The sequence below is a fragment of the Chanodichthys erythropterus genome, chromosome 10, assembly GCF_024489055.1.
Source record: "Chanodichthys erythropterus isolate Z2021 chromosome 10, ASM2448905v1, whole genome shotgun sequence".
NCBI classification, from domain to species: domain Eukaryota; kingdom Metazoa; phylum Chordata; class Actinopteri; order Cypriniformes; family Xenocyprididae; genus Chanodichthys; species Chanodichthys erythropterus.
The window spans coordinates 46,339,843-46,354,946 of record NC_090230.1 but is presented as its reverse complement, the minus strand read 5'-3'; the positions used below and the strand labels follow the sequence as shown (position 1 = coordinate 46,354,946).

The 15,104-nt window shown below is 36.3% G+C and overlaps 1 protein-coding gene across 1 annotated transcript in view; it reads right to left on the bottom strand.

Annotated features, from left to right (window-relative positions):
- Window positions 1–7,616: 7,616 nt before the first annotated feature.
- Window positions 7,617–15,104, bottom strand: part of grik1a (glutamate receptor, ionotropic, kainate 1a) — an 88,576-nt gene continuing 81,088 nt past the window's right edge. Inside the window, exons 16-17 of the mRNA XM_067397938.1 lie at window positions 13,877–14,127; window positions 7,617–7,877 (exon numbers count right to left, since the gene is read on the bottom strand). Of these exons, the coding sequence (XP_067254039.1) occupies window positions 7,725–7,877; window positions 13,877–14,127 (404 nt within the window). The 3' untranslated portion in view covers window positions 7,617–7,724. The remainder of the gene's footprint in view (window positions 7,878–13,876; window positions 14,128–15,104) is intronic.

The following is a 15,104-nucleotide window of genomic DNA, read 5'->3' as shown; positions in this document are numbered from 1 at the left end:
TGTTTATGGAGGAAAAAAAAAAAAAAAAATCTCCTTTTGTAATCTTGGAAGAAAAAGTCAAAGAGGTTTGGAAAGACATGAGGGTGAGTAAATTGTGATGGGCAAAATTTCATGCTGTTGGTCTGTTTCAAAAAGACAACAGATGCTTTGTGCCAGGGTTGTGTTCATGAAGCTTATGATAAGACATCAAAGAAAGAAGCTGGGTCTTCAGAGAAGGACACAGTTGCATCCTTCTGTGAAACAAATTGATTTGGCGGATGATCTCTGGATGTGGCTTTTCTTTACGTCCAGGTGCCATAGTTTTATTTTATTGTGCCATGGGGAGCATGAAGTCCCTCTCTGTTCCGAGAGGAGTTTCAGGTAAGAAGAGCAGTGATACGAAGGATGTCACATGCACATTATCAATCTGTGACCTCATTCATTCAAGATTACAATATAGAAGACAAAAAAACGGCTTGGAGGTTTTCATTAAGAGATATGAGGTTAGCAGATTAGGGACAGGGAAAACAGTATTACCGCAGCCTAAACTGAATCCCAGAATTAATCAAAATACTAAAAAAGGAAAAAAAAAACCTTAAGCTGGCAGTAAACATCATCACATTCAGCAGCACAGTAATATAATGCCATCTGTGTGGATTGGAATAAAAGCTCTTAATCACTGATGCACTACACAAGTGCAGAGATATGATGATATTCACTCGGTATATGAGTCACTGATACTTTGCTGTGTTTTTAAATTTGCTTAATTTCCATGTTTTTCAGAACATCACCTCAGCTACACACAAACTCGCCCCATGTCGCATCAGTGTTAGAAACCTGATCTTACGAAACACCTTGTTCAAGACTGAGGGAATAATTTACCAGGATGCTGAATATCTAAAGGTTAGTTAGATAACACTACACAACTTCTGACTTTTATCTTATGACTTCACAGCCTGAGTGACTTGAAAAGATGCGCTTTTGTTAAATATCAACAAAAAGGAAAAAAAAGACATAATATTACAAAGTTCCACAATAAATGTCACAATGCTTATAAAAATATAGACACGAGTAGTTGAAGAAAATTATGAGTCATTATTTAGGCTACTTCATTGTTCTAAACATGTCTGACATTCAACTAAAAAGACACAAGAAGAGATAAAATGATGGTGGGTACGAGGGGCTATCGAGCTTTAAAAAACGACAAAAAGTAAAATCTTTCTGCGACTCATGTATTTGAAGACTTGATAAACCTGACAGGACCAAGATTGAATATGCTCATGCTCAAATGGAACCTGGAGCAGCCCATGGTCACTGTGATGCAGACAAAAGAACACAAAACGAACATGAAGGAACACCATACTCAATTACTGCAACACTGCCAGCCATCCAGATTTAGAAAGCACAAGGGTATATGATGATAAAAAAGACAAAACACTCTGATTCAACTCACCTAATTACAAGAAAGACATTAAGATTGCCCATCAACTACACAGTGTGAATCTGTGGTTGACGTTCCATAATACAAAGACCTCACTATTAACACTGCTTTCTAATCAGTGTACAGGCTTGCCTCTCACACAAAGGTTACTGTTATTTGGCATAAGACGACAGTCATTAGCTCTAATAGAGAACTTGGACTTTTGCATGTCATCTATGGTTTAATGTGCATTTGAGGGTTCTCTTGAGAGCGTTAGAGAAACCCTGCACCTGCAGCCCTCATTCAAAGTCTCTGTCACACCCACAGACAGAATGGCTTTATCACAGCCAAATGGTTTGGGGTGTGTATGTGTGTGCTGAGTTCTGGGTAACAGGGACAGTGCATTATAAAGGCTTAAATGGACATCTCATGCTGAGATAAAACAACCCAACAGCATACTGCATGCATCTGGCGTAATGTCAGACAGCAGGTGTTAACCTTTAACATTGCCACTTTAATGAAAATTACTGTCTGAATCATTAGAGTAATCTGTCATTGAGGTACCCTGCTATTACCATCCTATGATTTTTTTAATGTTGGTTTATGTTGGTTAGTCGCAGTAGTAGAAGTAGTTTTATGTTGGTCTACTCTGGATAAATTCAACATGAAATGAAAATTGAGCGGTCTTGTATACTATCAATCAATCAATCAATCAACCAACCAATCAATCAATTGGTCGATCAATCAATCAATCAATCAATCAATCAATCAATCAATCAATCAATCAATCAATCAATCAATCAATCAATCAATCAACCAATCAACCAATCAGTCAGTCAGTCAGTCAATAAATCAATCAATCAATCAATCAATCAATGGCCATTTTAAAGCACACAAAATGCATTTTTCCATTCCAATGTGCTACTTTTCCATTGTTTTTCTATGTAAACACGCACTAGACATACATGTATGACCGTTGCGCTCGCGTCGCGCATGACACAGCGTTCTAAATCCGCGGCGCTCAAGTCAAAATCAGTTCAACTTTTAAAAAACGTCTCTAGACCTTGTGTTTTTTCCCCATTCCACTGCCCGCATCTTGCGTTTTTAAAGCAAAAATGCATTCTGTGTGAACGAGCCTTAAGGTTGTGTCCGAAAGCTTAGGCAGCTGACTTGTTGCCTCACTGCCTTGTCAGGCAATTACTTTGCAGGCACACAAAGGTACCTCACGAAACTGATTACAGACAGACTTCTGAGGCAGCGTAACAATTTAATGGTCTTCAACAAAATATAGAGCGCTTAAGTGATACTAAGTGGATACTATAATTGTAATTTCTTGCAAGAAATAACACCAAAAGTAGAAAAAGTTGGTCAAAAACATACAAACTAACCACCAATCGCAACTTTCAGATGCCATAATTCTTTTTTAGCTTAACTGTCATGAAATTGCATGCACAGGATTGTGGGATTTCAAAGGCAGTGATGGATACATCTATGCTGCCTAAAAAAAAAAAAAAAAAAAAATCGATCAGATGAAGGTATCTCAGGGGACAGGAAGTGAAGCTAACATTGGATTCGGATGTGCCTTGATGCCTTCTTACCTTGAAATTCAGCTTCCAAAGGCAGCATTTTTCTGCTTTCGGATGCAGCCTAAATCCACACTATTTCTAATACTGTTTCGGAGTGGTATTTCAGGCTAGGTGTATCTGATCATTCATTATGTTCAGGAATTTGTGTGCCCAGTTTTCACAACATGTCTAGAAAAAAAGTGTAAATAAAGCTATTGCATTTTTACAACACTATGTTGTGCCTCTCAATGGGTAATCAAAAATTATATGCACACTTGGGCCATATACAGGAAATATGTCATGGAAATAGACAAGTGGTCAAATGCAAAGACCACAAGTGTGGGTATAGGCAAAAGCCAAATGCAACTCAATGATTTAGTGAATGTGCCCCATTATCTGGCTTTGAATTAGAGTTCAGCCAGCATACTGAGTTTATGCACAACGCTGGGGAACAACCTGTTGTCTTTTCTCTCTTTCTTTCTCTCTCCATTGCTTTCTCTCAACCTTGCTTGAAAAAAACATGTTCAGTGTGTTTGCTTGGACATGCACCATCTCGTAGGTCCAACAGAGCTGTTTAACAGACAGAGTCGGAGCAGACCTGTCTGTGAAGTAACAGGTGAATGTGAATCAGAAGTTTCCCCCTCTCTTTTAAACTTAAGCTTTCAAAATGAATTTAAGGTGTTTGTCAGATTATACGATTTCAAATGCAGGCTTCACGACAGAAACAAAGAAAAAGGACAGCCTAAAATAATAAAAGCACTGTTGTTGTCCCAAATGGCATCCATTAACATAAAAACATAAACCGCAAGACTGATCTGTCATTAGTGTGAAAGTGACACCATACTCTGACAGATAGTCTCTGTTCTCATGTGATGCTCCTATTAATCATCACAGAGGCACTTAGTAGCACTCGGATCAGATCTGCAAGGTTTGTTTATTAAAACTGATCGCATCTGTTATCGGGGGACATCAATCTGACCCTCAGCTATGACTGAGATGTTACGCTGTAGTGATATCATATACTTGATCTACATCTATAGCAAACAAATTATTCATGAGGTTAAGGTGATTCTCTTCAGACACATAACCATGTGATTTTTGGGGGAGGAAAACATTTACATAACATTAACATATAGTGGAGTTATTAAAATCAGTCCTGCATAGGTCACCAGAGAGAAGTCTGGTGTATTCACTCAAAGATCCAGCCATGACATTTTGATTGTTCAGTCAAGGGTGTTTCATCACCATCTAATGGCCTGCCAGCAGAATACAGCGTTTTCAGTAATTTTCACAAATTCGTATGAATGGGGAACATTTTGACAACGGTGTCGTCTGTACATGGAAAACTCAAAGGAAAAATTTCTCAAATTTAACCATATCGTTGTCGTGTAAACGTACCCTAAATGTAACGGTGAACAGACTGAGTGAACAGGAGGAACTTAAATACATAATGGTGATGAACTAAAAGACAAACAGCTGTGATGATTAGTGTAAAAGTCCATGAGTGGCGGGAAACTCAAACAAAGGAACATGTGATGAATGAAAACTAACTAAAATTCCATGAAAACTAAGACAAACCAAACGTGACTGACAAAGATCTATAACGCATTTAGAAAATATATATATATATTGGGTGACTTTTTTAATGATTTTGCAAGGAGTCTCATCAAGACTGCTTTTATTTGATCAAAAATACTGTAAAAGGAATATTGTGAAACATTATTACAATTTAAAATAACTGTTATATTTTAATATATATATGTACAGTGGTGTGAATAACTGTTTGCCCCCTTCCTGATTTTTTACTTTTTTTTGTATGTTTGTCACACTTTAATGTTTCAGATCATCAAACAAATTTAAATATTAATCAAAGATAACACAAGTAAACACAACATGCAGTTTTTAAATGAAGGTTTTTATTATGACTGGAAAACAAACCCACATGGCCCTGTGTGAAAAGGTGGTTGCCCCCTAAACCTAATAACTGGTTGGGCCACCCTTAGCAGCAACAGCTGCAATCAAGCATTTGCGATAACTTGCAATGAGTCTGTTACAGCACTGTGGAGGAATTTTGGCCCACTCATCTTTGCAGAATTGTTGTAATTCAGCCACATTGGAGGGTTTTCGAGCATGAACCGCCTTTTTAAGGTCAAGCCACAGCATCTCAATAGTGTTGAGGTCAGGACTTTGACTAGGCCACTCCATAGTCTTCATTTTGTTTTTCTTCAACCATTCAGAGGTGGACTTGCTGGTGTGTTTTGGATCATTGTCCTGCTGCAGAACTCAAGTTCGCTTCAGCTTGAGGTCACGAACAGATGGCCGGACATTGTCCTTTGAGGATTTTTTGGTAGACAGCAGAATTCATGGTTCCATTTATCACAGCAAGTCTTCCAGGTCCTGAAGCAGCAAAACAGCCCCAGACCATCACACAACCACCACCATATTTTACTGTTGGATGTTCTTTTTCTGAAATGCTGTGTTACTTTTACACTAGATTTAATGGCACACACACCTTCCAAAAAGTTCAACTTTTGTCTCGTCAGTCCACAGAGTATCCCAAAAGTCTTGGGGATCATCAAGATGTTTTCTGGCAAAACTGAGATGAGCCTTTATGTTCTTTTTGCTCAGCAGCGGTTTTCGTCTTGGAACTCTGAAATGCAGGCCATTTTTGCCCAGCCTCTTTCTTATTGTTGGAGTCATGAACACTGACCTTAACTGAAGCAAGTGAGGCCTGCAGTTCTTTGGATGTTGTTGTGGGGTCTTTTGTGACCTCTTGTTGGATGAGTCGTCGCTGCACTCTTGGGGTAATTAGCTCTTTACAGGATATTTTTGAGCTTTGTATCACCCAGCAGGCCAACAAGATTTTATTAGACTCTTCGCATGTGTTGCACCCTGAGTATACGCTGATGAACTCTGGTCGGAGATATAGGGTTACATTATGCAAGTATAACCGATATAAATATTCATTTTTACTGTTGTCTATTAAATTAATCAATGAGCAAATGCAGGAAGATAAATAATGGTAATAGAGGGTATAAGAGGTATGAATTGAGGATTGTGTTGTGTATTGATATATGTACTGTTTTTATGATGTAGGTTTTTGGAATTGAAATGTGTTTTTATTTTTTTTATTTCATTTTATATGTCGTATGTTATATGTGTTATGTCTTGATGTGGCAGCAGTTTCCCTAATCTAAAACAAATTTCTCCTAAGGGAGACAATAAATGCTACCTTGACCTTGACCTTGAATGTGGTCAAGCACTTTTTCACACTGGGACATGTGGGATTGATTTTTTCCCCCTTCATAATAAAAACTTTAATTTAAAAACTGCATGATGTGTTTACCTGTGATATCTTTGATTGATATTTACATTTGTGTGATGATCTGAAACATTAAATGGTGACAAACATGCAAAAAAAAAAAAAAATCAGGAAGGGGCAAACACTTTTTCACTGTATATGAAAAAGCTGAATTAGATAGATAGATAGATAGATAGATAGATAGACATTTTACTGAAATTGTTGTTGATAATATAATTTAAATAAAACAAAATTGAAATAAGCATTTGACCACACTTCTACATGATAAGAGCTCCAGCTTTAAAAGCAAGGACTCCACAAAAGTCATTTTTAATGGCCCTCACATGTGTTCAGTGAAGTTTGAGGCCTTTGAAACCAACTGCCAGGCCCAAATCGCTCTGAGCAGTCCTTATCTTCTTAAGTGTGAATGGCCCTCGGTCTCTCTGAATCATTTCTATACGTTTGCCAATAGCCCACAAGCTTCCCCTCATATGTACCGACTCACAAACACCACAAAACATCTTTCATGTCGAAATTTCCCCAAGGCCAAAACTGAGCTGGAAATTGCATTGTCTTTTTGGTCTGGACACGGCTGACCTACATATGTATAATCTGATTTACATAGGTTTGAAAGGGACTCCAGCATGTGCAGATGTCCATATATACTTTCGGGCACACTTTGTTTTAAGAAAAATCATCCGTAGCACAAAAATCTAATCAAGAAGATCGCCTGCATCTCAGAGCGTCTTATCTTTTGGTACATTTTCTGATATGCATTAAGACATGTCTGATGTATTTTTGAAGAAAAGGCGTTTAATCTTGAGATTGTAATTTGTCTCGGTCATGGAGCAGGTAGCTCTTGAAGCAGAGGCTGACCTTTGAACTCGATTTGATTGTGCCTCAGTTTGAGAGAGAATACTTCGGTCAGTCCCTCGAGGCTTGTGGTTTGTGTGTAGCAGGCAGAACGTCTTGAATAGTTAGGGTCAAAATGAGAACAAAGTAATGGAGAAACATTCATTCCTTACATTCCCTTTGGAACATCGCGCATTAGAAGCGTCTTGTTATATAATGTTGCAATTACTAGAACCTGCGTCACTGATTAAAGAACCGCTAGAAGATAAATTCTTCAAGTTTGTGTAAAATGTACACTTTTATTTATTAAATCAAGGACAGCACAAGAAAATGCTACCGTTTATGCAATTTGCTTGTATGTTAATAAATATCTCAAAATAAATTATTCCTTTCATTTTCTATTCGATCAACTCAAGATATTACCAAGATCTGTAGTTGACACAAAGCAAACACAATCCACATAATACTCATATAAAAACTGGCAAATTCATGAATAAAAAGCACATAAACAAAATTCAATGAAAAAAACGAACAGCCTCAGAGATTCATTTCACCGGCAGGTATGTCAAAAGCAGTGTTGCTCCCTGCACGACTGTTCGAGGTGGATCTAGGCCATTGTCTCTTTCCTTGAGATGCGTTTGGGGTTACATAAGACTCCAGACAGGCCTGCTCTTCCTCTGTGTCTGCCTCTCTTCCTCAACGCCTTGTGGCACCTGAGGGATATGCCCAGGTCTTCCATCACAGCACTGAAAGAGACACACTGTCAAAAAAGAACACGAGGGCTTGCGTGAGTCTCTACACACACATGCATGCACACTGGCACACGCACATACACACAACCTCACAGTGTCCAGTTCAGCTCTTCAAATGGATTTGATGCTTATAATGTAATTTCACAGCAAACAGCTGTCTTTTCCACTTTTAAGGCCACCGATATACTCACAGCCAAGTTCTTTTTCCTTCTTCACTTAGAGGTAAAAAGAAGTTTTAATTATCTTTTCAGCAGTATACTGTTAGCAAACATCCGACGACTCCCACACTGCTGAGAGCGGCTTTAGATGAATATGTAAATAAATATGTAAATATGTGCTGCGAGCTTTCCGCTCAATAATGAAATAAACACAACAACAAAAATGACAGTGGTGAGGAAACAGCAGTTAAGAAAGCATCTGATAACAGCGATGTCGACAGCACTTTATACAATTGATTGCTTTGAAACTAGCAGCTTTACAGTATTAAAGGAATAGTTCTAATAATTTATTCACCCTCAAGTCATCCTAGGTGTATATGACTTTATTTTTTCAGCTGAACACAATCAGTTATATTAAATAATATCCTGGCTCTTCCCAGCTTTGTAATGGCATTGAATAGCGCCTGAGTTTTTTAAGCTCCAAAAAGCACATCCGTCCATCATAAAAGTAATCTGTACGATTTCAGTGGGTTAATAAATGCCTTCTGAAGCAAAGAAACATATCCATATTTAAAACTTTAGAAACTATAATCTATGGTTTCTGGCAATGCCTGTACGTGTTTTTCATGAGAGAGTCGAGTTCTGGTGGAAGGGTGACCTCTGACCCGACATATGACATAGCTCCTCTTGTCTTATATTTTGAAATCCTGTCATTTTTCTTTAAAACTTCTCCTTTTAGACTTCTAATTTGTGGCCGGTGGTTTCTTTTGCTCTATCCTCTGCATGCTCATCAATTCTCACCTAAGCTTACGCTACGCCTACATACATCATATGTTGGGTCAGAGGTCACCCTTCCGCCAGAACTCGACTCTCTTGTCAATGCGCGTATGGCTGTTGTCGGATGCCATCAATTATAGTTTATAAAGTTTTAAATACGGATATTTTTCTCACAAAAACCCATCACTTCTCTCCAGAAGGCATTTATTAACCCATATGGATTACTTTTATGATGGATGAATGTGCTTTTTTGGAGCTTTAACCTCTTAGCGTTCCATTGTACTGCCTGCAGTACACATTGAGACCAAAACCATGCATATACTCCAAATGGTTCAAGAACAGCATTTGATTTAATTTGGGTATGCCTTTTTTTTTGGCATTTTAGGCAAATTTTACAGGGATGCTAAGGGGTTAAAAACTTAGACACTATTCAATGCCATTCCAAAGCTGGGAAGAGCCAAGATATTATATATTATAACTCTGATTGTGTTTGGCTGAAAGAAGAAAGTCATATACATCTTGGATGGCTTGAGGGTGAGTTAATTATGGGATAATTTTAATTTTTTGGTGAACTATTCCTTTAAACATAGGATTAGAATTACAACTTCAATTTCTACTATAAAATCAGCTCTCCGTGTGTTCATGTTTCTACTCCTATCTGACTTTGACAGACTGAACAAAAGAAATGAGCTGAAGAAGATTTCCATGTCAGAGGCGGCAGAGCCGCACCTATTTGTTGGCTAATCACCACAGACCAATGGTGGTATGAAGGTGTTTACCAGCTGGAGTGAATGTTCGCTTTGTTCTTCAATTTTGCTTTAAGTATATCAGGGCCTTTAATCACAAGGATAGTGTAGAAACAACAGGAAATAATGTGGAGAACAGGGTCGGGGCTTCATGGTGAATTTCATGCTGTGAAACTCTCATGAGTTTGACATCAGCTGCTGCCTTTTTGGAAGAAAGATCTGGTTTGTATTGCAAGGACACACAATAGACATGACTGGGTTGTGTAGCCTGTTTTCCATTGTGATAATGCAAATTTCTTTGTTTACAAGTGATTCTGCACGTCCTGGTCTTGTCTGTCATGAGATGCTCAAGGCATGAAGGCCACAGCTCTAGAAATGCCGCTGGGGATGTGGGCGGCAGATAAAGCCACATCAGTGTGAGCGGTGAATTAGCTCCCGGCTGATTATGGTTATCCTGTGGGCTAATTTCAGACACGGTAATCTTACACTTTTTAATTGTTCTTTCTTTTCGAGTGCATCAATATTTAATCAAGTCGTTATGAAGACTCATCTCTTGATGTCTTTTCTTTTCTAAATACAGCTAAAGTTAATTACATTCCAGAGACTGATATCAGTGTTTCATTACTGTATGCTCAGTGTCAGGTGTTTATATAAAAAAAGAAGAATGAGTGGAGCTCACTGATTCTTGAGACAGGACAAAACATTTCAATGTTGTTCCCACACTTTACCTGTTGTTAGTTTCAGTATGTACTTTTGCATTATCATTATTATTTCATAATCAACATTATGATTACACTTACTACCCTAAAAATCACCTATTTCATCACCAATATATATCACAATAAAAATCACCAATATTTCATATAGACATATTTATAATAAAAATTATATATATATATATATATATATATTTTTTTTAAATATAATTAATGCATTGATGTTATAATTATATATATATATATATATATATATATATATATATATATATATATATATATATATATATATATATATATATGTACGAGCACACACACACACACTGATATATTAATAATAATATATACTACTACTAATAATACATTATTTATATTCTTATTAAATATATTAGGACACAAAACAAAAACTTATTTAATAATCAAACACTTAAATAGCTAAAACTGAGTTGTACAAACATTTAAATTGCACATAAAGCAGTTTTTATATCAACTTTTAAAAAACCATATCATTACCAATTAAAATCAAGAAATTAATGTTGTCAATCCAGAGCTAGAGTCCACACACCTGACATGTTTATCTGTTGTAGCTTATCCATATTGTGTGCACGAAATAGATGCTGAACACAGCCAAAACATGCCATCAGAGAAGAATCTGTTTTGTTCACTGATTTCGGCCCTCCAAAACCATTTTGGCCCAAAACCAAAAATAACTGTTTTGTCTGAAGATTTTCGGTAGCCGAAATGTCAGTGCATTCCTAAAATATATTACATATAAAGACCATGAAATGCCAACTCAATTTTAATTTTCAGGTCCCATTAGCAGCTAGCAAAACTAGAAAAATAAATACTTCATTTAGTACATAAAAATATGATTATTTTGTTGACAGAAATATATGTTTGACTTTAAAGGTGCCCAAGAACATGTTTTCAGAAGATGTAATATAAGTCTTAGGTGTCCCCTGAATGTGTCTGTGAAGTTTAAGCTCAAAATAACCCAAAGTAAAATTTTTTTTTTTTACTGCCTATTTTGGGGCATCATTATAAACGCGCCGATTTATGCAGCTCTCGTGCTCTCCGCCCACGGAGCTCGTGCTTGCCTTAAACAGCTATAAACAAAGTTCACACAGCTAATATAACCCTCAAAATGGATCTTTACAAAGTGTTCGTCATGCAACATGTCTAATCGCGTAAGTAGAGTATTTATTTGTATGTTTACTTTTGATTCTGAATGAGTTTGAGGCTATGCTCTGTGGCTAACAGCTAATGCTACACTGTTGGAGAGATTTATAAAGAATGAAGTTGTGTTTATGAATTATACAGACTGCAAGTGTTTAATAATGAAAATAACAACGGCTCTTGTCTCCGTGAATACAGTAAGAAACGATGGTAACTTTAACCACCTTTAACAGTACATTAGCAACATGCTAACAAAACATTTAGAAAGACAATTTACAAATATCACTAAAAATATCATGTTATCATGAATCATGTCAGTTATTATTGCTCCATCTGCCATTTTTCGCTATTGTTCTTGCTTGCTTACCTAGTCTGATGATTCAGCTGTGCACAGATCCAGACGTTAATACTGGCTGCCCTTGTCTAATGCCTTTTATAATGTTGGGAACATGGGCTGGCATATGCAAATATTGGGGGCGTACACCCCGACCGTTACATAACAGTCGGTGTTATGTTGAGATTCGCCTGTTCTTCGGAGGTCTTTTAAACAAATTAAATTTATATAAGAAGGAGGAAACAATGGAGTTTGAGACTCACTGTATGTCATTTCCATGTACTGAACTCTTGTTATTTAACTATGCCGAGGAAAATTCAATTTTTGAATCTAGGGCACCTTTAATAGAAGGAGCTGAAACCATCTCTCATCTAGTCTCATGTATTAAAGTGAATGCTAGATTGGCCAATAATTATAACAAATATTCCTCACATTATTTTCTATCTGACAGTCTTAACCAATAATGAGTAAATGGCAAGCACACATTTTGACACTGGAATGTTACAGAGTAATCTAAAATAATTCCTTTAGTCAAACTTTTTTTCTGTTTTGTAGGCTGTTTAGTCTCTGTACTCAAGAATCAGTGGGCTATAGCTTAACATAATTATTATCATAACCCTCATTATAATTATCATTACCCTGACTGTGTGGGCTAATCTTTTGAGAAGGCACTGAGAACATGAGAGGCAGAATTTAGGACATGAAATGTAGAAAGTTCACACTTAAAATTTTGTCTCAAATGGCCATCATCGAATGGCTTCTACCAGTATATAAAAGTTTCTGAGAGCACTCCATTTCTTATCTGTCCACAGTCAGGGTGTGCAACAAGAAATGAAAGTGTTCTTGATCTCCTTGAAAACTGTACTAAATTTCTGAGCCACATCGGTGCTGGATTGAGGTCAAGGGTTTGGGCAGATGGTTTGGAAGTAACCAGTAGATGGGCGAATGAGGGAAAAGAGTTTATATTTCTTTAAATAACGCACAGCCCTTACAGATACGAGAGTGTGTGGCTAACGCGAAGAACATATGTCATCCCCGAGGAGCCGCCCGCTCTCTAAATCTGTTGATAAGGACGTGCCAGTGGAGGAGATGGAATCGCTTCTTTGCAGCTGCCGGGATTGGACTCCGTAAAAGAAACAGAAGGCCTTGTGCATGCAGATCAATGATAAAAATAGAACAGAAAGACAAAAAGCAGAACAAGATCAGTAACATGCAAATTATCAATATGGTAACAAAATATAAGCAGCCTTCACATGCAACAAAAATAAAAATCATGCTAAAATATGCATGCAGTTAACAAATGTACATTAGCATTGGATCCGTACCAAAATGCTATTGTCATCAGTATGATACTAACTTCTTAGACTCAAATAATACTTTAAGCAACAAATAGCGTTAAAGTAGAGCTTTTGTTGTTAATTTTATCAGCTATTTTTGTATTTATAGAGGAATGTACATATATATATTTTATATATTCTAAATGAAACCAAAGCCAAACCAATTTACTTTGCAATAATTCATGAATAATCTTTCCCCAAACTTTACTTACATTAACAACATTACTGTAGGTGTCTGATTGCCCTCTTTTTAAAGTCTGACTTGTCGAATTTCAATGATAATTAAATGCTGCTATTTAAAGACAGAGTGCATTCCATCTGGATTTTATCTATAGATCAAATTAAACAATTAAAATGTCAATGCATTACAGACATATTTAACGACTGTTGTGCATTAATACATTTTACACAATAGCAGCACTTTGTCATCCAGATCAGGTAATAAAATTTGCAAGAGGATGAAATTTTACAACAGTAAGTTTTTGTCACTTTGGTACTTTTGCAAAACACTATGCATGTCATGCAAAACAAGCAAGCTAACCAAAATAGTCTCATAAATGTAGAAGTAGAACACCTGCATGATAAACAGCATGTGCTTTAAGTCTGCGACAGGTTCCTGACCAGTGGGCTGCTGCAAAAACATCCCGCAAGTGTCTCATTTGTGTTTACATGGCTCATTTCGGCTGTGACAGCGGTGAGGTACTGTAATTAGCTCCTGTAAGATTCAGACCCCGTGGGGCTGTTCTACCAGGCTCCCACTCACCTCTTCAATATCGCTGTTTTTGCGCGACTTGTAGATGAACTCTCCGATGGCCACAAACACGGACAGAACGAGACCGGCCGCCAGCACGATGAAGATGCCACCTATGTTCTCCACACCCAGGGCACTGGCTTCTTTATTGTCCTCCTCAGGGCATCCGTTGCCTCGCCACCATTTTTCCTTCATCATGTGCAGCTTTCCCTCTTCCTGAAGCTGCAGGATGGCGATGGTCACCTTGTCTCGGTAGGGTGAGCCTGCAAACAACCACATTTGTTCAAGTGTGGCAAAAAGAAACCACACAGAGTTTAGAGTCCTACACAAGTGCAGTAAAATGGCACTTGAAGCTAAACATCCAACTTTATTCATTTTTAAGTAGGGATGCACAATATATCAGTATTTTTTTTTTTTTAATTTAGTGAGGTTACACTTTATATTAAAGTGTCGTTACAGTGTAATTATACATTTACATGCTGAGTAATATAAACAACATGTACTATAAGTTTAGGGTTTGGTTTAGAGATAGTTACAATGTAATCATGCATAATTTGCTTATGTATTATAGTAAGCATTATAGTATTACAATTTATTATAGTAATAAACTATAGTAAGTACATGTCACTGCAAAATAAAGTGTGTGGTACTTATTAAATTTAAACATGAATATAACATGAATATTTAATAACACTGTTAAATGTAATCTTTAGCAATTCTTAGAATGAATATCCAGTTTTCATACTGTATATTATTTTAATCCCTGAATTAACTTTTTAAATTTTTTTTTATATAAAATTCTAATAACAATCAGCTTATCATTGTTGGTGCATACCTATTTTAAAGCAAGTAATGCAATAAAAGTTCCAAATTATATTTTATATAGAAATTTCTGTATACAATACAATATATTCTGCAATAATAATATCTATATACATAATTTCCCAAATTAAATTAATATAAATATAATTAACTAAATTTTATATATATTTATTTATTTTATGTATTCTATATGAAATTGAAATCCTATATGCAATTTCAATAATTAATAAATAATCTTTATAGAAATATAGTATATAGAAAAAATATATATTTTATAAATATAACAAAATGAATATATTTAAATTTATATTTTTAAATATATTTAATAAAACAGCATTCAACATATTTCAAAATGCATGGGAAATGAAAAAAGTCAATGCAAATCTGCAATAATTAATCAATAATATTTCCCCACACG